The sequence below is a fragment of the Geotrypetes seraphini genome, chromosome 7, assembly GCF_902459505.1.
Source record: "Geotrypetes seraphini chromosome 7, aGeoSer1.1, whole genome shotgun sequence".
Taxonomy (NCBI): domain Eukaryota; kingdom Metazoa; phylum Chordata; class Amphibia; order Gymnophiona; family Dermophiidae; genus Geotrypetes; species Geotrypetes seraphini.
Window position 1 is genome coordinate 169,549,999 of NC_047090.1, and position 27,995 is coordinate 169,577,993.

At 47.0% G+C, this 27,995-nt stretch overlaps 1 protein-coding gene across 5 annotated transcripts in view; it reads right to left on the reverse strand.

The window, feature by feature from the left end:
• The window catches only part of PAPOLA (poly(A) polymerase alpha), a 365,046-nt gene that overhangs the window by 272,879 nt on the left and 64,172 nt on the right, over positions 1 to 27,995 (reverse strand). For all 5 annotated transcript variants that reach the window (XM_033951973.1, XM_033951971.1, XM_033951970.1 and 2 more), the window contains one exon: positions 4,347 to 4,456. In XM_033951973.1, coding sequence (XP_033807864.1) covers positions 4,347 to 4,456 — 110 coding nt within the window. The remainder of the gene's footprint in view (positions 1 to 4,346; positions 4,457 to 27,995) is intronic.

Below are 27,995 nucleotides of genomic sequence, written 5' to 3' on the forward strand. Positions count from 1 at the left end.
TACAACACCTGCTCAGATGTTTCTGCTGATGTCAATGTCGTCTTGGTTGGCGCCGGTGTCGGAAGCGATGTCGACTCCCCCTCTATGGTGACACCAAAAAGTTTGTGCTGCTGTAGAAGACGATTCTTTAGTCCTTTTCTGAAGAGAAGAGCAATGAATGCTGTTTCAGGGCAGTGCTCGGGTCCCAAACACTGGAGACACCAGTGATGTGGGTCAGTTACAGAGATGGGCCAAGCACAACGACTACTCTTTTTTAAATCTGTTAGCGGGTGGGACATCGACGGGAACACCGGGTTGGCGAAATCAAAGTCGGTGGCCAAGGCTGTCGACAAAGCCCTGCCAGGTCAAAGTTCCATCACTCAAGATAGTGGTTTTGGGGGGTTTTTTTTCAGATAATCGAAAAAAGAACTATAAAATTAAAAAAAAGAAGTGACTAGAAGTCACAGAGCGCGAGAGCAGAAAGGCAAGGAAAAAAGAAAGTTTCAACGGCTACTGAAAAACGTGTCTTCTTAGCTCTGCGGAAACTAAGAAACTGAGGGACCGCGCGCCTATGTCGGGCAGGAAGGCACTCGCGCATGCGAGGTGCGGGCTATCACAAACTCTCTAAAGACTTAAAGTGGCAATGCATTTTTGAAGTGGTTTGTACCGGGATATTGTCGGTGGCATCACCCATTTGCCTGCCTGACATCACCCATGCTGCCTGCTTGTCCTAGGATAAGAAGAAGTTAGATCCTTTTATCTAAGAAAAACAATAAAGTATATAAAAATCATCAGACATTACTGACAAATCAACAATATTTAGGGGATTCAAGGCCATACTTTTTCTGAGTTTTGTGGTGGGAAATCATATCTGTAGCAAGAGGTCTGCTAACAAGACAGTGGAGCCAGATAAAATTGAATTAAAAATTATAATACATTCTAGGCAGCTCTGGATGACGATTCATGACCCATAGCCTCAACAGAAGCCAATTTCAAGTCAGCTGACAATGTAATGTAATGTAATTTATTTCTTATATACCGCTAATAATAATAATAATGTAAATAAATAAATAATGTAAAAGGAATAGAGTAAAAAAAACCAAAACAAACCAATTACCATACCTAATCCATTTACTAATCACCCATTTGAGGATTTGGAATGAGAGGCAGGCCTAGCGGTAAGAGCGGGAGGTCCGGGGGGAAAGCCGGAGGACCTGCAAAGAAAGGGCAGGCCTTCGGGGGAGGGGGCCCTGGTCTAGAAGTACACAGAGGGAGGGAAGGGAGATGGGGTACTACTGGACAGGGGAGAGGTAAAAGGAAGGGAGAAGAGGTGTTCCTGGACCTAGCAGAAAGGGAGGGAAAGGTGCTACACACTGGAGGGGAGGGTGAGATGTTGCATGGGGAGAGAGCATGTTGAGTTGGGGTGGGAAGGAGGGTTGCCACTCGAGGGAAGAGGCAAGGACAGAGAGAGAAAGCGTGCAGGAGGCAGAATGTTTTGGACTCATGGAGAGGGCAAGATGGATGGGAAGGCAGAAAGGAGGGAAGGAGAAATGTTACACTGGGGAATGAGGGAGAAATGCTGGATGAAAGGGTAGTTGAGAAAAGGAGAGATGGTGGATCTGGGGATAGTGAGGTCCATCACTGCAGTTGGGTGGATGAAGATGAAAAAAGGGAAGATGTCAGACCTCCGGGGAAGGGAAGTGAAACAGGAGGACAGAGATGGATGGTAGCATGGAGAAAGAAGAAAGGAGACTCTGGCAAGCGAGTTAGCAGAAGACAACCAGAGCCTGGGACCAACAAGATTTGAATAATGACCAGACAGCAGAAGGTAGAAAAAATAATTTTATTTTCTGTTTTGTGATTACAATATGTCAGATTTGAAATGTGTATCCTGCCAGAGCTGGTGTTAGACCGCAAATGTGAGCTAGGATTTAACAGAGAGAGGAAAAGTATTTTTTGTTTTATTTTATTTACACCACAGCACCAGTGTGGGTAAGAGAGGGTAAAGAGGCTATAAAAAGGGTGAAGAGGCTATAAAATAAACCCACCAGGATGTTTGAAAAAAAACAAAACACCACCACCGACTTACGCAGGAAAATCAAATCGAATCATTGATTCAACAGGCTGAATCGAATCAAAATTTTTTTCCTAAATCAAACAGCACTACTGCATACTGTACAAAACCCAATACAGTGAAAAAGGCATTTTAAATTTACTATACACAAAACCAGAAGAAGAGATTGCAGGCTAAGCCAGAAAAGTATCACGTACATTGAGGCTTCCATAGCAGGAAGAAAAGGAAGTTAATAGATATGAATAATTTCAGCTCTCTATCCTGCTTGACCAGCTAAGACCAATAGGATGTACAAAAGCAATACCTTACTGGACAGAGGAAGGCAAGGCCCCTTAAATAGCATCTTGACAAAGGCTGCATTGCTTCTGGTTCAGACATAGTTCTCCACAAAAGAGTTGACAATTACCATCACTGCTTCACAAAAATTTGACTGCCTGCCCTTCTCAGAAATTGCCTGGGTTCATGTGGTGTGGGAATCGAATCCCACCAGCACCATCTATACATTAGGGTACCACAAACATATCCCTCCCCAAACAGTAGCAGCTATGCCTACTAGAACACCCCTCTCCCACACACACACACACACAGCCCTCAAAAAAGTACTGCCTAGTGCTGCCCCGATTCAGGGAAAACTTTTTTGATTCAATGTGGCCCATTGAACTAATTTTGATTTGATTCACTTTTCCTGCCCAATCAGGCGTTTTTTTTTTCAAACGTCCTGGCGGGTTTATCTTGAAGCCTCTTCACCCACCTCATCTCCCTTTGCCCCTCTCACCCCACGCTGACGCAGTGGTGTAAACAAAATAAAAAGGACTTTTCATCTCTGTTAGGACATAGCTCACACTCGCTGTCTAATACCAGCTCTGGCAGTATATACATTTCAAATCTGACATATTGTAATCACAAAACAGAAAATAAAATTATTTTTTCTACCTTTTGTTGTCCAGTCATTTTATTATTCAAATCATGTTGGTCCCAGGCTATGGTTTCTATTTGTCTTCTTTTAACACGCTCGCCATGTCTCCTGCCCATTTGACTTTTTCTTCTTTCTCTATGCTCACCATCTATCTTCCATCTCTGTACCTTCCCTTCTACCGACATCCAATATTTCTGTTTCTTTCCCACTATCTACCATTTCTCTCTCTCACCTCCTCCCTGCCTTCTGCCCTGGGACAAACCTCTTTCTTCCCCCTCTTCCTCCATTAACATGTCTAACATTTCTCCCTCCCCTCCCACCCATGCCCCTGTGCAGCAGCTTTCCCTCTCTCCTTCCCTCCCAAGCCCCTGTGCAGCAGCTTATCCTCCCGTCCTTCCTTCCCAAGCCCCTGTGCAGCAGCTTTCCCTCCCCTCCTTCCTTCCCAAGCCAATGTGAAGCAGTTTTCTCTCCTTCCTATTTCTCGTGCAGCACCTCCTGAGCAACCCTGCCCCACTCTCCCACTACCATGAGATCTGACCTATGGGCCTCCCAAAGCAGCAGCAGCCGGTGGGAAGAAGCAGCGATCTGAACAGGTTGCTTCTGGCCTGCCTCGCCAGGTTTCCCTCTGTTACGTCATCAGTGACGTCATCAGTAACGCAGCAGAGGGAAGGCCTCGGAGGAGCAGGCCATGAGCAGCCTGTTCTGAGCGCTACCTCTTTCCATCAGCCACCGCCTCCACTGCTTTAGGAGACCCGGAGGTATGACGGTAAATTTTTTTAAGAAAGTGAATTGATCTGAATCGGGCAGCACTAGGGCTGCCTCCTGCATTCCCCCTCCCTTTACAGTCTCTGGTAATCTAGCTGTAAAATCAAGGCAGGGCACTCTCCAGCTACTCCTGCCAATACTGGCTTTGCTTTCAAAATGACTGCCACAACTGGGTTTTGGTTCTTTTTTTGGTGTTCCAACACGTCCAGATTATTTAACCTCTTTAGTTATCAGGCACCCTATTGGTCCCATTTATGTAAATCAAATGTAAGGAAACTTTTTTGGCAGAGTGGTCTACTAAACACAAATAATTAAAAACTTGCAAGGCTTTTCAGATAGGCTTCTAGGCATTCCCAGATAAAAGGCCGGGTGATGTTGTATCACAAGAACCTTGCAGATGAATAGCAAGGTTCTTTAAATGGAGGCTTATTTTTAATGTTAGAACATGTAAAAAAGATCAAAGAGTGTTGAAGTATAAATGTAAGTCTCTTGCATAAAAATTATTAAAAACTGACAAAGATGCAATAATGTCCAAGAATGGAGTAAGCAGGCATCCCATGTACTGCTCCACCATTATGAAGTTCAGCGTCTTCTAATGTACTGTACACCTACCCGCAAGTCTCTCACTTCCTCCTGCTGTTTTAGTTTGTCATAAAATGAGGCAAAGAAGTCACTTCTGTCAATATGTCTTGGGGCAACACAGAGTGCATCGATATCAGCACCTAAAAGCACAGCAATTCATATTTTTATATTACAAAGCTAAGCCATATACAACAGAAGTTACACACAGCTCAGTATTTTTCAGAAGCATGTACCATAAAACTGTTTTGTTAACAAAATTAAAACCTAAAAATAGAAATAGCAAATTATGCATTTATAAGTAGCATTATCATAGTCTCAAACATAATCAGATACCAAAAGCTATCACTAATTCAGTCACCTGAAATATTTTTGACTGTTTAAATTCACTTGCTATCAAGCACAGTTACTTACCGTAACAGTTGTTATCCAGGGACAGCAGGCAGATATTCTCAACAGTGGGTGACGTCACTGATGGAGTCCCGCAGCGGACAGCCTCAAAAGCACTTGCTTGAAGATCTTTGTAAGAGCTTCCGAGTGCTGCACGGCGCATGCGCAAGTGCCTTCCTGCACGAGCTGGGCGCACGTCTCCTGTGAGGAACCTCAGTTCAGATACCTAGCTAAGAAGCTAATTAGGGGAGGAGAGTGGGTTGTGAGAATATCTGCCTCCTGTCCCTGGATAACAACTGTTACAGTAAGTAACTGTGCTTTATCCCAGGACAAGCAGGCAGCATATTCTCACACATGGGTGACCTCCAAGCTAAGCATAATGGGATGGAGGGAGAGTTGGCAAGTTAAGAAAAAAGATTTTGCAAAACAGATTGGGTAAAATGGCCATCCCTTCTGGAGAAAGTATCCAGACAGTAATGAGAGGTGAATGTATGAACTGAGGACCAAGTGCCAGCCTTGCAGATTTCCTCAATAGGAGTTGATCTGAGGAAAGCTACAGATGCCGCCATAGCTTTAACTCTGTGGCCCGTGACCCGATCCTGCAGAGGGAGACCAGCCTGAGCATAGCAGAAAGAGATGCAAGCAGCCATCCAGTTGGAGATGGTTCGCTTCGAGACAGGATGCCCCAACTTATTTGGATCGAAGGAGATGAAAAGTAGTGGGGCTGTTCTGTGAGGTTGAATGCGTTGCAAGTAGAAAGCCAAGGCGCGCTTGCAGTCCAAAGTATGGAGCGCCACTTCTCCAGGGTGAGAATGAGGCTTTGGAAAAAATACTGGAAGAACAATAGATTGATTGATGTGAAATTCTGAAACAACTTTAGGTAAGAATTTTGGATGAGTACAGAGGACCACCTTGTCATGGGGGAAAACTGTGAAAGGTGGATCCGCAACCAAAGCTTATAACTCACTGACTCTTCGAGCAGACGTGAGGGCAATCAGGAAAACTACTTTCCAAGTAAGGTACTTGAGATGAGCCTTATCAATTGGTTCAAAGGGAGGTTTCATCAACTGAGCCAAGACAACATTGAGATCCAAGACTACTGGGGTGGTTTAAGTGGTGGATGAACATTAAAAAGTCTTTTCAAAAAGCGGGAAACCACAGGATGTGTAGACAGAGGTTTACCATCAAGAGGCTGATGAAAAGCAGCAATCATACTGAAATGGACTCTGATAAATGTAGATTGAAGTCCAGATTGTGATAACTGAAGTAAATAATCCAAAACAGAAGCCAAGGAGGTAGACTTTGGCTCCATATGGCAAATGGAACACCAAGCAGAAAATCTAGTCCATTTCTGGCCGTAACATTGCCGAGTGGACGGCTTTCTGGAAGCGACCAAAATATCTTGTACAGACTGAGAGAACTGTACAGAGTCTATTAGGTTGAAAGGTACCAAGCTGTTAATTGTAGAGACTGCAGGTTGGGATGTAGCAAGGATCTTTGACTCTGAGTAAGCAGAGAGGGAAAAACTGGTAGAAGCAGAGGCTCCCTGGTGCTGAGTTGAAGTAGAAGGGAGTACCACAGTTGTCTGGGCCACCGAGGAGCTATCTGAATCATGGTGGCATGTTCTGTCTTGAGTTTGACAAGAGTCTTGAGAATCAGAGGGAATGGAGGGAAGGCATAGAGAAAATGGCCCGTCCAATCCAGGAGAAAAGCATCTGCCTCGAGACGCTGGGGAGAGTATATTCGAGAGCAGAACTGAGGCAGCTTGTTGTTGAGGGGAGACGCAGAGAGGTCTATCTGAGGAGTCCCCCATTGAGCAAACACCTGACGTAGAGGCGAGGAATTGAGTGTTCATTCGTGAGATTGGCTCGAAGGCGAAGAAGAGCCTGGGCTTCCTGAAGAAGGGGAAGCTGCGATGAATTGGAAGGACACTATCTTGGAGGGCGATCTGGAGGCACCTGAAGAAAGTGAAGTGAGCATCCCTCCCGAAGGATAGTGAGAACCCAGAGATCTGAGGTGATTATCTCCCACTGTGATAAAATTGGTGAGATGACCTCCTATGGGCAGAAGAGAATTTTGATGCAGGGAGGTTGGCATGCTCAGTTTGGGAATGTCAAAAAGACTGAGCTGGTTTAGTCACAGCAGGAGTCTGAGCCTTCTGCTGTCATTGTTGTTGTGGAGGCCTTCTAGGCGGAGACCTGGAGAAAGCTGGTGTCGTTTTATGGGGGATAACGAAGTGGTGGTTGCTTGTATAACCGAGCAGGAGTCGTCTTAAGCTTTGGCCGAATCAAGGAAGCAAAAGAGTGCTCATGTTCAGAGAGGCACTTTGTAGCAGCTTCAATAGAATCATCAAAGAGCTCATTACCCTGGCAAGGCAAGTTCGCTAGACGGTCCTGCAGATTGGGATCCATATCAATAATGCAGAGCCAGGCGAGACGGCGCATGGCTACTGCAAAGGCAGAAACTCTAGAAGAGAGCTCAAAAGCATCGTATGTGTCTTGCAGCATGAAGAGTCGAAGTTGAGACAGATGATCTGTTTAAATTCAGAAAGACTTTGTTCCTCCAGAGCCAGATAGAACTTAGGCATCAATTTGAGGAAATGGTTAAAATAAGCAGTGAAAATGTAGTTATAATTGAGAATTCTATTAGCCATCATGGAATTCTGGTATAACCTACGGCCAAACTTGTACATTGTACGGCCCTCCCTGCCTGGAGGGACCGCAGCATAAAGCTTAGATGGATGAGCTTTCTTTAAAGAAGATGCCACAACCAAAGACTCATGAGACAATTGAGATTTCTCGAAGCCTTTGCAAGGTACTGTGCGATACCTAGATTCCAGCTTGGATGGAATGGCTGTAATGGAATAAGGAGTTTCCATATTCCTTAAAAAAGTTTGCTTCAATAATGGAGTCATAGGAAGCCTCAAGGTCTCCTTGGGTGGATGAGGCAGCTCCATGTCGGCCAAGTATTCAGTTGTATATTTGGAATCAGAGTGAAGATCCAGTTGAAGAGTTTGTCCCATGTCGAAGATGAACCTGGCAAAAGAGGCAGACTTCGAAGTCTAGGCACCTTCCGGAGAAGGAGTGCAGAACCGAGGAATTACTGAGTAGGACGGAGAAGTCTCTCTGGAATACTGAGGCAAAGGTTCAGAGTCCAGGCGCACAGTGATTGAGGAAGCTGCACTACCTGCGTGAGGTGGAGTTAGTGAGTGTTTGCGCTTCAAAACCCTCGATGGTGAGGTCCCTGGGGTTCAAGGAACAGAGTGGGTCGAGGCAGAAGGAGAAGACTCCCTTGGAGGCGGTCTTGATGAAGGAGTCCTCGACCTCGATGGACTTTGAGGAGAAGCAGCCGGTGTAATAGCTTTGCGAGACTTATGTTTAGATTTGGAAGAAGTCTCAGTAGTCTTGGATAAACGAGGCATAGAAGTCTCAGTATCCAGAGAAGGTGAAGGTTTCTGTGGCAGAGATGTCTCCTGAGGAAATTTGGAAGCGAGATGCCTCGAATGCCTCGAGCGATGTTTCTGTCGAGGTGGAGGAGACAGTGTCTGAGGAGTAGGTGAAAAGTCACTGGATGAGAACTGGTGAGGCTTCTGAGGCTTGCCTCGAGGTGCTTCGACAGGAGTCCCAGACTGCTGCTCAGGCTGGCTTTAAGGAAGCAGGGTCGAGGACGGGAAGAGTTGAGTCACGACCGAGGAAATCTGAGTGGTCAGAATGGCTTTTAACATGTCCTCGAACATAGGCACCGAGACAAAGGGATCAGGTCTCGAAGGTGCAGCAGTGCGCTCCAAGGAGGGCGACCTCGAGGATGAGTATTCCCGATGCTTGGAGGCACGCTTAGCTGGAAGTCTCGAAGAGGCTGGCAGGACTGCCGATATGGCCTGGGATGCCTGAGACTCTGGAGGCTTCTTAGGAATGGTACCTGAAGGAGAGACAGGAGACTTACCCGTCGAGGACGACTTCAGAGGAGCTGCCGGCGAGGCCTTCGAGACCGAAGATGTCGAGGTCGAGGCCTTAGTGGAGGCAGAAGCTGGCGTCGAGATCGAGGACTTAGATGTCGAGGCCGTCCCCGAAGCTGAGGTCAACACCTTCTCAGGCGGTTGGATCCATAGTGCCAAAAACTTGGAGAAACTTGGCACAGCGTCGACGAAAGGCCCGAGGTTGAAGGGTAGCACAGCGCAAGCAAGCGTCGGGGCAATGTTCAGGACTCAAACAAACAATACACCGACTATGGGGATTGGTGATTGAAATGGTCTTGTTGCACTGGCTACACTTTTTGAACCCGGTAAGAGGCCGGGACATAGCAAAAAACAAAGTCCGACGTACCGAACGAGGTGAGCGGCCAGGCCTAGGCCAAAAGGCCACTGACCAGAAAGAAAAAACAAAAAACTGAATAAACTCTTTTTTTTTTTTTTTGGAAGAACGAATGGAAACCCGAGCACAGCGAGTTAATAATAAAAAGCCGTGATGAGAAAAGGCAACGAAGGCTGTAGAGCTGAAAAGAAGAGGACTTCTCGGCTCCGCGGAAAACATTGAACTGAGGTTCCTCACAGGAGACGTGCGTCCTAATTGGGGCGGGAAGGCACTCGCGCATGCACAGTGCAGCACTTGGAAGCTCTTACAAAGATCTTCAAGCAAGTCTGCTTTCGAGGCTATCCGCTGCGGGGCTCCATCGGTGACGTCACCCACTGTTGAGAATATGCTGCCTGCTTGTCCTGGGATAATTATTTATACTAATAATTCTTCTAAACAGGAAAAAAACCCAACAACTTTTCCCAGTGAAGAAAAAGGAGGAAATGGCATATTAATAAAAGAGAATGCACACACTTCCCCCCACCAGGAGATATATTAGTTATACTACTAGGAATCATGACCTCCAAAACTTGGAAAATATGAGTAACTTTATACATTAAATTAACAATTATTATAAATCCACTTCCGGGATGGGTTTCAGTATATGCATACTGCTGCAAGGATAAGGGGGTGTGCCTTTTGCACAAAATCACATTTCCTTAAAAAAAAAAAAAACACAACCCAACAACTATAAACTATCATCCCATCCTAAGGGATGAAACAAAAGTCTTCAGTAACTTTCTGAAATGTAAATAAGAAACAAAAGGTAAGCATTAATGAACAAAAATCTGGCTTCCAGCTAGCAGCTTTATAAGAAAGTAATCGCCCCTGATGTGTTTTAAACCCACAATCTTTGGGTGAGGGGAATGTAAAATAAGGAAAAATTATGTTCTTACTTGTTAATTTTCTTTCCTTTACACACAGCAGATGAATCCAGAGGCCAATGGGATAGCACACATCTACCAGCAGGCGGAGATAGAGAAACTGATTAACAGGTGGTCCTATTGGCTGGCACTCATCCTGTATCTCCAGTATAACTCCTTGCCCAAGCATCCATAACCATCAATAGGCATAGCATGTTAAAAAAAAAAAAAAAAACTTTCCCATAACAAATCTCAAAAGGCAATAATACAGAATACAACTATCAATAACAACAAACTTTGAAAGTTGTAAAAGAAAAAACTGACAAGACAATATCCAGAAAGGGTGGGGCTCTGGAATCATCTGCTGTGTCTAAAGGAAAGAAAATTAACAGGTAATAACATAAAATTTCCTTCCTTAGCAACAGCAGCAGATGAATCCAGAGACCAATGGGATGTAGCAAAGCAATCTTCAGTCTGGGTGGGAAGCAACCGCCGCCACCGCAACAACCGAAATACTAAACGCATCCACCGCATGCACCTCCTCATCCAACTGGTAATGCTGAGATAAAGCACTCTCGGAAGACCAAGTAGCTGCGAGACAAAACTCCTCCAAGGAAAAAACCTCTGGACCGAGTCCAAGAAGTAGCCATCGCTCTGGTGGAATGGTCATGAAGTTCTTTCGACAACTGCTTTCCCTGCCATCAAGCAAGCGTAAATAAAGTCCTCCTGGACCCATCGAGCGAAGGAGGCTTTGGACACCGCCATACGTTTGAGGCTTCCCTTGAAGAATACAAAAAGGTGATTAAACAACTAAAAGTCGTTAGAAACCTAGATCGCGGAGAACGCTACGCACTTTCAAAAAAAAAAAAAAAATGAAGTGAATAAAAGCACAGCTTCCCCTTTCTCCTCCCAGGAAGAAGGAAGGAAAAGTGAGAGTGTCATAAAAGAAAGGATGACACCTCCTTATAAAGAAATTGTGGTATCATCCAAACTGACACCCCAGATTTTGAAAATCAGAAAAAGGAATCCCCGCCAAACAAGACCTAAAACTCAGAAAACCACTGAGCTGAAGCCATGGCCAAAAGAAACCCCGTGTTCAATGGCACAGCCCTTTAGAGTCTCAAAAGACAAGGATGAAATGAAGCCTTCTGTAAACTACAAAGAAGTACCTTAAGACTGTACTCCAGACAGGGCTTTCTAAGAGGTATATAAATATACCGTACTCTGTTTAGGAACTGAACTACATGAAGCTGAGAAGTAAGCGAAAAGCAATATGCCTAGCCCTTGTAACAAGCTAAGAATGGCACTTGAAGCTGAAGGGAATTGAACGCTAAGTCCTTGGCAATACACTTGTGCCAAAAAAGAACTCTGGAAGGGTGCAAATGTTGAGAACTACCCAAGAAAGGAAAAACCTCCAAAAGGAAGCAGAAGCCACAGGTGAAGACGTCTGTATTGCCTGGATAAGAGAAGCAACAACCAGCTTCGCATAACCCTTACACGTCAGCCATTACTTTTCAAAAGCTAGGTTGTAATACCAAAGTAGTACGAATATCCATGTTGATCAGACCCTAGGTGAGCAAATCAGGAGATACCAGGAAACTCAATAGTGCGGCTGTCGAAAGACTCATCAGATATGCATAGCAAGGATGGCGCAGCCAATCCAGAGATTCTACAAATACTGTGCCCTGAAAGCGAACTTGAGATGGCAAATCCAAGCCATCATCAGCCAGGGGAAAACATTGAAAAAAGAGAAACCAAAGGCGAGAAAGAAGCCACGCTGCTACCTCCTCCGACTCCCACTCCCTGTGCCCGCCGAAGAAGCTAGAAAGCTTAGAATTTCGAGACAAGGCCACGAGGTCTAGTTCCAGGAGATCTCATTTCCATAAAAAAAGAGCTGGAACGCCAGAGCCAAAATTCTCAATATCCAGGATATAGAAGATTTCACTATTACTAATATTTAAACTTTCTAGAGCGTACACAGCGCTGCAAACTGTAACATACAATAAATGGGCCATGCTCAGATTTCGTAGAGAGAAAGTCTATCCAAACTCTTTTCCTGACTCATAAAATGATCAGCCAACAGAAAAAGAAAATGAGGGTCCACCCATTGAAGTAGAACCACAACTTTACCCGCCAACTGAGAACATTTTTCAATGTTCAATGTTTTTTCAATGTTCTACTGCCCAGGCTGTAGAAAAATGTCCCCATCATAATACTGACTGAAAAGATCTTCAGCGTCATTCCGGAAGAATGGTCTGGAGCTCCAGAAAGGTAGCCTGACCATGCAGTAAGTGGAACAACGTCCCTTAGTTCCTGAATAACTACAAGAACTGCTCTGAGGACCAGTAACACTTAAAAGGGAAACACAAAACAGAGACTCCAAGAACGAACCGAAGGATGCAAAGTAGCAAGCATCCTGAAAAATGTTCACAGCCCCCTGACCTGATATTATAGCATCTTCCCCCTCATGAGAAAGCCTGAAGAGTCATTGGAAGAAGTCAAGATCCCCTCAGAATGAAGTGTAGAAGGTCAGAAAATGGCAGGATGAGAATTGTAGGATCTGTAAGAAGAAAGAAATTATCTTAGGAAAAATCAAGTTTTGCAATGTAAAGATGAGTATACTTGGAACCATGAAAACAGTACTAACTCCATGCAACAGGAGCGAAATACGTATGTCCTTTAAAGTGAATACGTACTAGACGCAATCAAGATGCTGCATCTACCGCCCCGTGGAAAACAACAGCATCCTAACAGGTATCAGACAAAGCTCACATCGCTAATGAGAGCTTCAGGGATGAGGCTAACAGCCACATAGCGTGTGCTCTTATGCGGGTTTGATAGAATAGGTAACTGGCTCCTGGTTAGAAGGAGCTGTCCAGCCCTACCTGTCTGGTCAGGGGGGGGGGGGGGGAATCCATCTAGCATGTGCCATGAGAAAATGGCGACAGGAGAAACCAGCATGATAAGCATGGAAATCTGAAGTCCAGGCCCCCTCAGAAATAGAGAAAGAGAGTCCTGGCCGCAGGAAGATGCAAAGTGTCATTATGCCCATAGAGATAGCCCGAACTTGGAAACTTGTTTGTACTACCTTTAGGCATATATATCCTATGCCACTACTAGACACATGCAGCGCAGCATAGAGGCCCAAATAAGAAGGACAGTTACCAACAGACAAAGGCTCTATTTGCAGGGAACCCAAGAGAGACAATGAGATACCCGTGTGAAATACAGGGGATTATCTTACTGCTGATCTCACTGTGCCGTGATTTGCTGTATGTCGACCCAGTCCAGAGACAAACCAAGACTAGGTGACCTAGCACAGGTCAGAGTCTCTCTGGTAATCACCTTTAGTGCTAATCCCAGAGTCCGATTAAACTAGCAGCTTCATAGAAACATTCCTTTCAATTGAAACATCTCTTATCATATTACTGTTACTATTAATTATTTCTATATAGAAACATAGAAATAGACGGCAGATAAGGGCCACGGCCCATCTAGTCTGCCCACCCCAATGACCCTCCCCTACCTTTCTCTGTGAATAGATACCACGTGTCTATCCCATTTGGCCTTAAAATCAGGCACGCTGCTGTGAATACAGTAGGAACACAGACCTAGACATATAAATCTGCCCAATCTTGTCCCAAAGCTGGTGAAACACGTACAACTTGTCTGAACTGGAAAGGAAAGAAGCCGCAGCATACCCTGACCAAAGTCAGTTGGAAATAAACTACCGGAATGCTGCAGCTCTCCCGCCATTGCCGGAGACCCAAGCGCATGTCCAATTCTCTCCGACACGTGGCCGCTGCATCAATGCTCCTAGAAACATAGTCGGATTCAAGCCCCACAAAATTTACACTGCCTCGGCCTGCATAGAAAGAAAATCAGACTCAGACAATAACTAGAAGAACGGTGCGGTGCTTCCCACAGCGCCGGAAAAAACATGTCCCATTTCATGCGCGCTGTTATAAACTGGCACCTGCACAATCAGCTGCACATGGCCGTGACAAACACCGACGAGGTCACGTGATGCTGCCTGCCTGAGCGGTCGCACGCCGGAGAGCTCCTGCCTCATCCCTGCAAAAACCGGCAAAAATAACGACTCCTTTGTGTCCCCACGGCGAAAACGAGCGGACGGGACAGGGATTGACACCCCGCTTTTCCATTTTATATTTTTGATCATCGGGAGTGACTGCAGCGGCGGGGGGGTCACGTGGTGCTGCCTATCGGGACGGACGCGTGGCGGTGAAATTCGGCCTCATCCCCGCTAGCCTCGGCACTCACACCGAAGATTTCGAGTCCCCACGGCAGACACGAGTAGGCGGGACGGGGTCTGACATCCTGCCTTTCTATCCTTGTTCCTCGGGGGCGACTGCAGCGACGGGAAGGCCGCGTGGTGCTGCATGCCTGGACGGCCGCGTGGCGGATAATTCCGGCCTCTCCCCCGCTAAGCCCGGCACACCTATCAACTATATTGAGTCCCCACGGCTGAAACGAGCAGGTAGGAAGGGGACTACCACTCAGTTTTTTGCTCATCAACGGGGGAGACTGCAGAGGCGGGGGGGGGCCACGTGGTGCTGCCTGCCTGGGCGGTTGCGCGCCGGAGAGCTCCTACATTACCCCCGCTAAAAGTAACGGGCATTACAGGCCATTTAGCGTCTCCGAAGCAGACACGAGCAGGCGGGCCGGGGACTAACAGCCCGCTTTTCCCTTCCTGGTCCTCGGGGGCGACTGCTGCGGCACGGGGCATGCCCATAAAAACGGCGAAAGGCGCCCGGGACAAATCCTCTCTTACCCCCTCCAAGATGGCGGCGGAGCAGGCCACATTTACTATCCCCGCTGGCGACTGGATCACAGACATCACGCGGTCGGTCACGGCGGCGCTGGCAGATAAACTGAATAAAATTCAATCAGCGGTGGATGAAATGCATGAGAAGTTCGATTCCCATAGCCAGCGCCTCACAGAGGTAGAGCAGCGCGTGTCAGACCAGGAGGACACGTGTGTGACGTTGACGGCCCAGGTGGAAGAACTCACACGAACGTCTAGGGAGTTGCAGGCGGCCCTGGAGGAGCAGGAGAACAGGAGCCGACGGAACAACCTGCGGCTGGTCGGGCTCCCGGAGACGGTGAGTGACCAGGACCTCTATATGATTTTCAGCAAGTGGCTCCCTGAGACCTTGAATCTGTTGGGGGGAGCGGAGGCCTTCGCCTGCGAACGGGCGCACCGCATTGGAAATCGACCTCTGGAGGGGGGTAGGGCGAGGACCGCCATAGCCCGCTACTCTAACTGGAGGGAAAAAGAACTCATACTCCGGGCCTTCCGAAAGGCGGGCACCTTGGATTACAAAGGATCCCGAGTGCTACTATTCAATGATTACTCTGTGCGGGTGGCGGCCCAACGCAAGCTTATGGCGCCCTCCTGCACTGACCTCCACAACAGAGGGGTTAAATTCGCGCTGGTCTATCCGGCGAAGCTCCGAGTCTGGCATGAGGGCAAAACTCTTACCTTTAACAGCGGAGATGAGGCCAGGGCGTTCCTGGCAACCTTACCCGCCTAATGTTACCCTAAACCGGAGGCGGCTGCTTTGCGGCTCACCTGCAGATGCGGCTCAGTACTCCTGGGAGCTGTGTTGGAGGCCTTTTGAATCCATCCTCTGTGCGTTCAGCGGAACCGTGGGACCAAGCCGCTATTGCGGTGGTGGGGCTTCCTTCCTCGACTTGGATATGATTCCTGAACCCGAGCGGCTGGAGTGACCTGAGTGGTACGCGCTTGGCATTGAGGGGCTGCGGTGCTTACGTCGTTCCAGTGGACTCCTGTATTTCCGCCGGCTACACTATTCCTTGAATGACTCTCTTTGATCTTGGAGCGGGCCGCCCTGGCTGGAGGGGATCCCTTTCGAAGCGGCATGCGGCAGCTCTGGAGCACTTTCTTGGACTTCTTGGTATCACCTATTCACTGTTCACTATTTGTGTTTAACTTCCTGTTTTTGCATTAACTGCGGGGACTATATGTTAGGGGTATTGTTCAGCGGGTGGGGGGGGAGGGCTCCGGGCAGGTTGGGGGAACTGTATGGGTTTGTATGCTGATGGGATGGGATCAGCCTGGGGGGCTAGAAAGGGGGGGGGGGTGGAGGGAGAGTTCAGGGGGGGGGGAGTGAATGGGAGCGTGTGGTTGTGTATGGGATGAGTGAGCAGGGGGGTAGGGTGGGGGTTTGGGGGGAGGACCTGGAGGGCACAGAGATATCAGGGACAGCGAGGCTTAGCTGGGAGGCTTCGTCTGGGCCCACTTATTCTTTTTGTATTGGACGAATGCGTATTTGGCTGGTGGAGAATGGATGAGTTCACACTCTTTGGGAGGGGTGTTTCCTTCTGGATTGCTGTGCTGCATAGAGCTACTCTCTCACTGTTATGGCTGATTTAAGAGTTGTAACCTTTAATGTCGATGGCATCAGGTCCCCGGTAAAGAGATCCCGTATCCTTACAAGCTTGCGACATTTGAATGCGGAAGTAGCGTTCCTGCAAGAGACCCACCTCACTCAGATCGAACACTCTAAGTTACGAAGAAATTGGGTTGGGGATGTTTATTCCTCCTCCTCCGGGGGCAGGAAACGCGGGGTGGCGATACTGTTGCACAAGAGACTACCTTTTACCTTGCATAAACAATTGACCGATCGGGAGGGGAGATATGTACTTGTGCTGGGGGAACTTTGGGGTTTAAAATTGTTACTCTGTAATTTGTATGCCCCCAACTCTTACTGTCATAAATTTTTCTCCTCTGTTCTCTCCCTCATTTCGGCTTACCCGGATTATCAGGTGGTCCTGGGGGGGGACATGAATATCACTGCAGACCCGGGGGTGGATTGCAGACCTCCCAGGAGCAGCCTGAGGGATCATGATAATAAGGGGGTGGGCTTCCTGGTGCAGCATTTAGGTCTGGTGGATGTATGGCGGACACTACACCCATATGACTCGGAGTTTACTTTTTACTCTCATGTACATAAGGTATATGCCCGCCTGGATTATATACTACTAGACCAACGGCTGTTCTCTAGGGCTACTAGATCGGAGATAGTGGATTCCACGATCTCGGACCATGCTACTGTGGATCTCACCCTGACACTGGCAGCAAGGCCTCCTCTTGGAAAATGGCATTACACCTGTACCACGACCGGGAATTCCGGACGTATCTTCGGGCACGTTGGGCGGATTACCAGGCTACAAATGACACCCCGGATATTGGACCAATATCTTACTGGTATGCTTCCAAGGCAGTCCTGAGGGGGCATGTGATTGCTTACACTGCGGCTAAACGCAAGGCCCGGGGCGCTGAGCTTCTCTCACTCACGAGACAGCTGCATGGTTTTCGCAGGGCCCACATCTCCTCTCTCTCGGATAAGGAGCGACAGGAATACAAGACTATACGTGACCGTATTGAGACTCTACTTCATCAAAGAGCGGAGCAGACCCTTGCGTTTCAACGGTATAACCTGCATAGATGGGGAGGGAAGACGGGGAGACTACTGGCGAACTTAGTGAGACCTCATAAGAAACGTCAAATTATTACGGCTATCCGCGATGCTGGGGGCACTCGACATGAAGGGGAGAGACGAATTGCGGAACAATTTGTTAAGTACTATGAAACTCTATACGGTAAGAGACCTCTAGATGAGATGGCCCTTCAGGATTTTTTCAGGGGGTTATCACTTCCTCGCCTGGAGGAGGATCAGGCTGCATCTTTGAGCCTGCCGATTACCGAGGCTGAACTCCGTGTCACCATTCGGTCCCTTAAATTGGCAAAGGCGCCCGGCCCGGATGGGTTTGGGCCCGAATACTACCGCATTCTAGAAGATCTGGTGGCGAAGCCCTTGAGTGCAATGTATAACGAAGTGGCAACATCAGGGGGCTCCTTTCCGGATAACATGGCTCATATAGTTCTACTCCCTAAGCCGGGCAAGGACCCGGATCTGGTGGGGTCGTTTCGCCCGATCTCCCTACTAGACCAGGATATTAAGCTTCTGGCTGCGACTTTGGCGAGACGTTTGAATGGTCTTCTTCCCGATCTCATTCACCCAGATCAGGTTGGGTTTGTGCCGGGTCGATACGCATCTATGAACTTAATGAAGGTCTTGGGAGCGATTCATGACAGGGTAGGCAGGGGGGGACAAGAGGCGGTGGCGGGACTGGACATGGAGAAAGCATTCGATAGCATCTCTTGGGATTATCTCTTTTGGGTCTTACGTCGGGGCGGATTTCGGGGTGCCTTTCTGGCCTGGGCTTCTGCCCTATATCACAACCCCAGGGCGCGCCTAATGATCAATGGGGGTTTGACGGAAGATTTCGGTCTGCAGAGAGGAACTAGACAGGGATGCCCGCTCTCACCGCTCCTTTTCCTACTGGCTATCGAACCCCTTGCGGCGAAAATCCGGCAGGATGTGACAATTCAGGGAGTTGCGGTACGGGGACAGGAATGCAAAATCAGCCTGTTTGCTGATGACATCTTACTCTATTTGGACCATGTTTCTGTGCATTTGCCCAGAGCTCTGGAGGTGATTCGAGCCTTTGGAGCACTGTCGGGATTACAAGTAAATTGTAATAAATCGGAACTTCTGCTACTGGCTGGGGGCCGGGCGGAGACCTGGCACGCGGTGTTGCCTATCGCACCCACGACTAAACCAATGAGATACCTCGGCATATACCTCAGCACTGATCTTCCCACGCTTTACAACGCGAATATCCGCCGGCCCCTTGAGGCCATCGCAAAACTGTGCCAAGCTTGGCAGGACCTGCCGCTGGGGATTCTGGGTCGGGTGGCCTTAGTGAAAATGAGTCTGGTACCGAAACTCTTGTATCCCTTGCAGGCCATGCCACTTTGGCTCACCAGGAGGGACGAACTTGTCTTTAAATCTACTATCTCTCGATTTGTTTGGAGGTCTCGCACTCCTCGGATAGCGATGTCCAAGCTTGTTTTGGATAAATCACTGGGGGGACTTAATGTCCCGGATATTCGGCTTTATAATGTTGCCTCTCTCCTCCGTTGGATTCACGAGGGCTATAGTGAATGCCCCCGCTACTCCCCCCGAGGATGGTTGGCGAGCTGGAGTGCCCCCTTTCAATTTATGAACCTCATACATCGACATGACGATCCAGGGAGGCGCTATACGGTTTGTTCTCGTTTTCTGCGCCCGTTCAGACTGGCATGGCGTTGGTGGAGGCGACGACAGCAACTACCACCGGACATATCCCCTTTTGTGTGCCTGGAGGGCAACCCCAGGTTCCCACCGGGCAGGGGAAGATCTGTATTTCAGCATTGGTCGGCCCGGGGTTGTAGGCTGATGGAACACGTAATTGACCTGTCTCCGTCTGGATTTCCCTCCTTCCAGCAGGTCCGGGACGCGTGGGGCCTCCCCTCGAGCTATATGTTTTCTTACTTTCAGGTTCGTCACTACTGGGAGACGGAACGTAGGGGAGTGGCGGGGGCCTGGGTCAGGGGCCCTCTGGATATCTTGTTCTCGGCCACCCAGCCCGCGCTAAATTCCCTGGCGCGCTGGTATCGCATCCTTAAGTTGTCTCTTGTCACGTCGGTACTTACACCGGTGCGTACAGCCTGGGAACGAGACCTGGGGCAGGATATTTCTGAATCACAGTTTACTGCCTGCTTTACAACACTATATTCTTACTCTAAATCGGCAGACTTCCAGGAACTCCAGTATAAGATCCTTCATAGGGCATACTTTACGGCACAGAGGGGTGCGCGAATGGGAATATGGGAGAGCGGTCTTTGTATTAAATGTAAGAGCAGCGCCGGAACATATATACATTCCTTTTTGGAGTGCCCACGGCTGGATGTGTGGAGGGAAGCCCTCCCCCTGCTGGAACGGGTGGTGCAGCGCACTGTGGAATGGGACTATGGGTTCATACTCCTGGGTCTGCAGACCTCCCTCCAGGACCAGGGATTCACCACACCCCAATGCAGGTTTCTCTATAATGCTATTTTAGTAGTAAAGAAACTGATCTTGACATACTGGATGTCTGAGGAGCCCCCTCCGCTGCCGCACTGGAGGGGCCGGCTTCGAGAGGTAGCTCTGTTTGAAATTCGATCCCAAGCGAGAACAACGAGCGTGCTTAAGCAACATTACGCTGGATTATGGGCGAGACTGCGGGACCTGGTGCCGTCGACCGCACGAGAGGGGGACCAGGGGCTTTCTTAGCAGGGAACTGATTTTCCGTTTCTTGGCCGGCCCTTGGGGTTTTGCCTCCTTTAACTGACTCTTTATAGCCGTCTTTTTCTCTCTCTTTTTCTTTTGCTTTTCCTTTCTATACTTTAGTGCCCTGGGATGGGGGGGAGGGGAGGGGGGGAGGGAGCTTCCTGGGATATGAGTGAATGGTCTGTATGAAGGGATGATGATGAGTGCGCTTGATGATTTGAGTGTTGCGTGGGTTTTTTGGGGGTTCTTCTCATGGAAAAAAAGGCGGGAGATCACTGCTCCAGACGGGTGACCTTCCTTCTCGAATGTTCCTCTCAGCTTATACCCTCAAATGCTCTTTTTGTCTTGCTCTGTTTTTGTCTATCACATGCATGGGGGGGTACCCTGGGGGACGTATTGCTATTGTTGTTGCCTGTTCTGAGTGTTGGACTGTTATTTGTCTCTTCAAATGATTGCTGTTGCGCCCTGCTGGGCGGTGTACTCTCTCGCTGTCAATAAACATATGTTTAAAAAAAATAAAAAAAAAAATAAAAAAAAAAACCAACACCGACGAAAGAGAGCCTCGGAATTAACAGGACTACCACCACAATGACCACCATAACCTTGGTGAATTTCCGCAGAGCTGAGGCCAGACCAAAGGGAAGTGCACAGAACTGATAGTGTGGCCCCAAGATCGCAAAGCGCAGGAAGTGATGATGGGAGGCCTGAATTGGAATATTCAAGTAGGCCTCTGTCAGATCGAGAGAAGGCAGAAACTCCCCTGGCTGAACCGCCAGAACCACAGACCTCAGAGTTCCCATGCAGAAGGATGGCACATAGAGAGCCTTGTTGACCCCTTTCAAATCTAGGATGGCGAAAAGTCCCTTCTTTCTTTGGCACCACAAAGTAAATCGAAAACCAACCTGTTCCAGATCCCCACTTCAGAGGGGGAACTGGAACAACTGCTTGGATATCTAGCAATCTTTGAAGGGTCTGGCAAAAAGCCTGCTGCTTCCATGTCACCTGCGAGGGAGAAGCGAGAAAGTGATCTGGAAAGGAACAGGCAAACTCTAGAGCATAACCGTCCCGAATCACCTCCAGAACCCACTGATCTGACGTGATCTACATAAGCATTGCCTCTGCTGAGTCAGACCATGGGTCCATCACGCCCAGCAGTCCAGTCCCGCGGCGGCCCCCTCAGGTCCCTGACCTGTAAGCGATCTCTTTACCTAAAACATTTCATTCCCTAATCATTTGATATCCTGTATATCAACCATCTAACTATACCCTTCAATCCCCTTTTCCTTCAGGAAATCATCCAATCGGGTCATTCCATGTCAAGTGATCAGATTCTTGGAAAGTGCCCTGCATGACCATCACGGATTTTGATGAAACTTCATATGCAGAGTCCACCATGTCTCAAACGAACTTTGGTAAAGTTTTAGTTTCGCCTGTGGAATATTTGTGGAGATATAGCCATTTGTTTGACCCCATACCACAATGAAATACAGTACGACAATGACATTCTGACAACTTTGAGACACAATATCTCCCGAGCTGTTTCCAAAAAAACTGAAACTTAGCTACCCTGCACAACTGTTTGAGCTCTGTTCATTGCTACCAATAACAATTTTTGCCGAGCACTGATTGAATGCCTGAATTACAGTAAACTTGGCCGAAAAAATTAGTGCTCCAAAAAAAGTCAAAGTTTGACATTACTTAGCTCCCACAATAATTGAGTAATAAATGCGAAATTTGGCGCATAATGTCTCAGTACAACGTTGTTTTCAAAAGTACAATTTCAACCTCCAAGCTCTTTCCATTAGTTTACAAATTAAGTGTAAAGTTGCTAATTTGTGTAAAAAGGCCCAAAATAGGGTATTTTCAGCCTGCTTTTACAGAAAAATACCTTTTAGAAACTCTTTCAAATCAGTCTCAATAGAAAGAGCATATTTCAAACCCCCTAGAAAAGTGGACTTCATTTTTCAACGCAGGTTAACAATGGCTGAAAAAGCGGGACAAAGTTGGGAGACGTTGCCACAGCAACAACCTCTATTTCAACATAGTTCTGTCATTTTTAAAGTTACAGTTTTGTATTGACGTAGTATTACTACTACTCTATTGTGTTGGTCCATGGTGACATTGTCACTACCAGTTCAAGAGTTTGAACTGGCAACCCCATCGCCTTAGGGGTCACGCCCGATAGCTGTGCAATACCAGCCACGGGTGGGCCACTTCGTCCAGGTTCCCAAGCCTCGCATTTGGTTTCTTTGTCAAGGTTCCAAAGCCTTTTGTTGGTATCTTTCTGGTTCCAAAGCCAATAAGTACATAAGTACATAAGTAGTCGCCTCCGCCGGGGCAGACCAGAGGTCCATCCAGCCCAGCGGTCCGCTCACGCGGCGGCCCATCAGGCATATTGCCTGGTCAGCGGTCCCTGACTAATTTTATGCCTACCTCTACACTTATCTCTAAACCTTCCACTGCTCTTATCTGTACCCCTCAATCCCTTTGTCTTCCAGGAACCTATCCAGGTCATCTTTGAAACCCTGTACTGTGCTATTTCTTATCACGGCCTCCGGAAGGGTGTTCCATGTGTCCACCACCCTCTGTGTGAAAAAGAACTTCCTTGCGTTTGTTTTAAACCTGTCCCCCTTCAATTTCATCGAGTGTCCCCTTGTTCTTGTGGTTTCTTTCAAATTGAAAAATCTGTCTTTGTCAACCTTTTCGATGCCCCTCAGGATCTTGAAGGTCTCTATCATATCTCCTCTGAGTCTCCGCTTTTCCAGGGAGAACAGCCCCAGCTTCTTCAGTCTGTCAGTGTATGTAAGGTTTTCCATACCCTTAATCAGTTTAGTTGCTCTTCTCTGGACTCCCTCAAGCATTGCCATGTCCTTTTTGTGGTACGGTGACCAGTACTGTACACAGTATTCCAGATGCGGGCGCACCATAGCCCGGTACAGTGGCAGGATGACTTCCTTCATTCTGGTCGAGATACCCTTCTTAATGATACCTAACATTTGGTTTGCTTTCCTCGAGGCTGTGGCGCATTGTGCCGACGCCTTCAATGTCGTGTCTACCATCACTCCCAAGTCTCTTTCCAGATTACTGACCCCTAGCATTGATCCCCCCATTTTGTAAGTGAACATCGGGTTCCTTCTCCCTATATGCATGACCTTGCATTTCCCTACATTGAAGCTCATTTGCCACTTTTTCGCCCATTCTTCCAATGTCGTAAGATCTCTTTGGAGATTCTCGCAGTCAACCGTGGTTTCAACCTTGCTGAATAGTTTGGTGTCATCTGCGAATTTGATGACCTCGCATTTTGTTCCCGCCTCCAGGTCATCAATGAATATGTTAAACAGGAGCGGTCCCAGCACCGATCCTTGAGGAACCCCGCTCGTGACCTCTTGCCAGTCCGAGTAATGGCCCTTTACACCAACCCTCTGCTTCCTGTCTGCCAGCCAGTTTTTGATCCATCGGTGGACCTCCCCGTGCACCCCATGATTCCATAGCTTCCTGAGCAACCGCTCATGTGGTACCTTATTGAAGGCTTTCTGGAAGTCTAGGTAAATTATGTCTATGGGTTCTCCTTTGTCCACCTGGTTATTTACCCCCTCAAAGAAGTACAACAAGTTTGTGAGGCACGACCTACCCTTGCAGAACCCATGCTGGCTCGACCTTAGCTGTCCATTTTTTTCGATATGGTCACAGATGCTGTCCTTAATCAGTGCCTCCATCATCTTTCCCGGGACCGATGTGAGGCTTACCGGCCTATAGTTTCCCGGGTCGCCCCTCGAACCCTTCTTGAAGATGGGCGTGACATTAGCTATTTTCCAGTCCTCCGGGATCTCTCCAGTTTTTAGGGATAGGTTGCATATTTGCTGAAGTGTCTCTGCTATTTCATTCCTTAATTCCTTGAGCACCCTTGGGTGAATGCCGTCCGGACCTGGCGACTTGTCGCTCTTTAGCTTGTCTATCTGCCTGAGGACATCCTCCTGGCTCACCTCTAATTGGACCAGCCAATGATTAGGGTGTCTTATCCTAGGTTCCCAAGCCTAAATTGGGTATCTTATATGGTTCCCAAGCCGAAGTGAAGTCCACTTTGATTTTAACTGCCAGCAATCTTTATAACATTCTGTTAAATTTTTGAGCCACTTTCTTCAATGCAGTTTCTGGAAATTGATATTGGCGGCCGGATGATGTAACTGAAGGGGCACAAAGCATGCAGATGAGGTGTTGCTCTGGAACCCAACAAACGTCTTGTCTTTCTGGCCAATAAAACGAATGAGCTGGACCGTGAGGATGCATAAATTTTATCAATGCATCATTTTGTTCAATTGAGACTTCAACAACGTTGCCTATCCACCATTGATTATCGTAAGTTCAGGCAACGAAGCAACCAGGAAAGATTTCGGACACTTTCAAATTTGGAATGGCAGTATCAGAAATTTTGGCAACAAAATTTATTGTGTCATTTGAAACTTTGCTGACACGAACCGAGTTTGAGTCGACTGGTACAAATTGGTGGTGCTCTCTGGTACCGGCTACTGTGCTGCTTTCATGCCATCTTTCTTCTTGAAACTTTTTGCTTTCTTCAATTTCTTCTTTTGGAACATAAATGTATTTAACTCCGTGTATATTTTGGTCACAAAAGTTAAATAGATCCTTTGGCGTCAATATTTGATCCATTGATGGTCTTTGGAGGCTAGCCCAGGCAGCCAGTCGTTTAGTTGTTCCACCAACTCCATCGCAGGGTGATTTTCCGTGGCTAGTTCCAAAAAAATTCCATTCAGCCTCAATGTTGAAATCATTTCTGTGATTGCACAAATTCACAAAGTTCTTGTAGTTTTTATATTGTGCAGCTGAGCCGTCACTGAAGTAGTATATTTTGGTAATGTTTGTTTGAGTTACCAAAAATTCGATCAACTTTTGAATAAACACGTGTACAGATATCGTATCATGTTGCATATGATCAGAAATAATGCAACAGTTTCCAACTTGCAATGTGCCCACTTCATTGAGGTAATATGCAACAAAAGGATGTACCATAGCTTGTGAATTTTCCCAGTGAAAGCCTTGGGCGGCATCCTGTACAACAAATGAGTAATTTTCAGCGAAATCCATCAAAACGATCATTTCCGTTTCTTTTAAGCCTGTCTTCAACATCTTCAAATATTCACTTTGATGTTTTGAAATTAAATGGTGGCTTGTCAACTTCCAAATCTTGCTTGCAAGTCTTTCAATAAAGTTGTCCATGGTTAGTACGCTTGTTTCTAATGTTTCACGGTCAGCGTGAACCCATTGCTTAAATTCTATTGATTCTTCTGGATCTAAATCCTTGAATATTTCTTCCAGGTATTCTGTTAGTGCTTCTTCACCAGGGCAGTTTTGACATCGTTGTAGCATACAGTCCTTGACATTTAGGTCACACACAGTTTTTTCCATAAGAACTTTGTAGTTCTCTTTGACATTGGCGCCTTGTAGCACGAGCTTTACATTTTGATGTATCGTGCAGACACACACGGAGTGTGCACCTGATGCACCAATAATCATTAATTAAGAACACTATAATTGTACCCAAAGCTTGAGTAAAAATAAACAGGGAAAAACAGTGTGAAAAGTGACATAATTGTAAGTTGAAACGTAGGCCGTTGCCATGGTGACATCTCCCAACTTTGTCCCCCTTTTTTGTTACCTGCGTTGAAAAATGAAGCCCACTTTTCTAGGGGGTTTGAAATATGCTCTTTCTAATGAGACTGATTTGAAAGAGTTTCTGAAAGGTATTTTTCTGTAAAAGCAGGCTGAAAATACCCTATTTTTGGCCTTTTTACACAAATTAGCAACTTTACACTTAATTTGTAAACTAATGGAAAGAGCTTGGAGGTTGAAATTGTACTTTTGAAAACAACATTGTACTGAGACATTATGCGCCAAATTTCACATTTATTACTCAATTATTGTGGGAGCTAAGTAATGTCAAACTTTGACTTTTTTTGGAGCACTAATTTTTTCGGCCAAGTTTACTGTAATTCAGCCATTCACTCAGTGCTCGACAAAAATTATTATTGGTAGCACTGAATAGAGCTCCAAAAGTTGTGCAGGGTAGCTAAGTTTCAGGTTTTTTGGAAACATAGCTCGTGAGATATTGTGTCTCAAAGTTGTCAGAATGTCACTGTCGTACTGTATGTCATTGCAGTATGGGGTCAAACAAATGGCTATATCTCCACGAATATTCCACAGGCGAAACTAAAACTTTACCAAAGTTCGTTTGATACATGTGGGACTTTGTGCATAAAGTTTTATCAAAATCCGTGATGGTCATGCAGGGAGCCCTTGATCACTTGACATGGAATAACCCAATCCCTTTTTGAAACCCAATAAAGTACTCTGCCCTACCACCTCCTCTGGAAGCGCATTCCAGGCATCCACCACCCTTTGAGTGAAGAAGAACTTCCTAGCATTTGTTCTGAATCTGTCACCTTTCAATTTTTTTGAATGCCCTCTAGTTTTTGTTGCCTCCACTAGTCTGAAGAATCTGTCCCTCTCTACCTTCTCTATCCCCTTCAAGATCTTATAAGTTTCTATCATGTCCCCTCTAAGTCTCCGCTTCTCCAGGGAAAAGAGCCCCAGCTTCTCTAGCCTTTCAGCATATGGAAGGTTTTCCATGCCCTTTATCATCCTTGTTGCTCTTCTCTGGACCCTCTCAAGTATCGCCATATCCTTCTTGAGGTACGGTGACCAGTATTGAACGCAGTACTCCAGTTGCAGGCGCACCATCGCCTGATACAGTGGCAGGATAACTTCCTTCGTTCTGGTTGTGATGCCTTTTTTGAAAATGCCCAGCATTCTGTTCGCCTTCTTTGAGTACGCTGCACATTACGCCGCCGGCTTCAATGGGATCCACCAAAACCCCCAAGCCCTTTTCTAGGTTGCCTTCTCCCAGTACCATCCCCCCCATCGTGTAGTTATACATCGGGTTTCCTTTCCCTATGTGCAAAACTTTACATTTCTCTACATTGAAGCTCATCTGCCATCTTTCTGCCCACTCGCTCATTTTGTTCAGGTCTCTTTGTAGTTCTTTGCATTCCTCAACAGTTCTGACCCTACTGGAGAGTTTTGTGTCGTCCACGAATTTTATAACTTCACACTTCGTCCCTACTTCCAGGTCATTAATGAATATATTGAACAGCAGCGGTCCCAGGACTGACCCCTGCAGGACGCCACTCGTGACCTCTTTCCAGTCAGAATAGTGACCCTTTACTCCTACCCTCTGTTTCCTGTTTGCCAGCCAATTTCTGATCCATCTGTGCACGTGCCCTTCCACCCCGTGGTTCCACAGTTTCCTCAGTAGGCGCTCATGGGGTACCTTGTCGAAGGCTTTTTGGAAGTTCAGATATACGATGTCTATGGGGTCACCTTTGTCCAATTGTTCGCTTATCCCCTCAAAGAAGTGAAGTAGGTTTGTTTGGCATGATCTTCCTTTACAGAATCCATGTTGGCTTGTTCTCATCAGATTGTTTTTTTCTATGTGCTCAGTGATGCTTCTGATCAGTGATTCGGCCATCTTCCCCGGAACTGAGGTTAAGCTGACCGGTCTGTAGTTCCCCGGGTTGTCTCTCGATCCTTTTTTGAAGATAGGTGTAACATTCGCTATCCTCCAGTCTTCCAGGATTACCCCTGTTTTTCAAAGCTAGGTTGCAGATTTTCTGCAGTAACTCCACTGTTTCGTCCCTGAGCTCTTTCAGTATTCTCGGGTGGATTCCGTCAGGGCCTGGAGATTTGTCAGCTTTTAATCTATCTATCTGTTTGAGTACGTCATTGAGGTTTACCTCCATGCATAATAATTTTCCCCCTTGATCTCCCATGAAGATTTTTTCCAGATCCGGCACGTTGGATGTG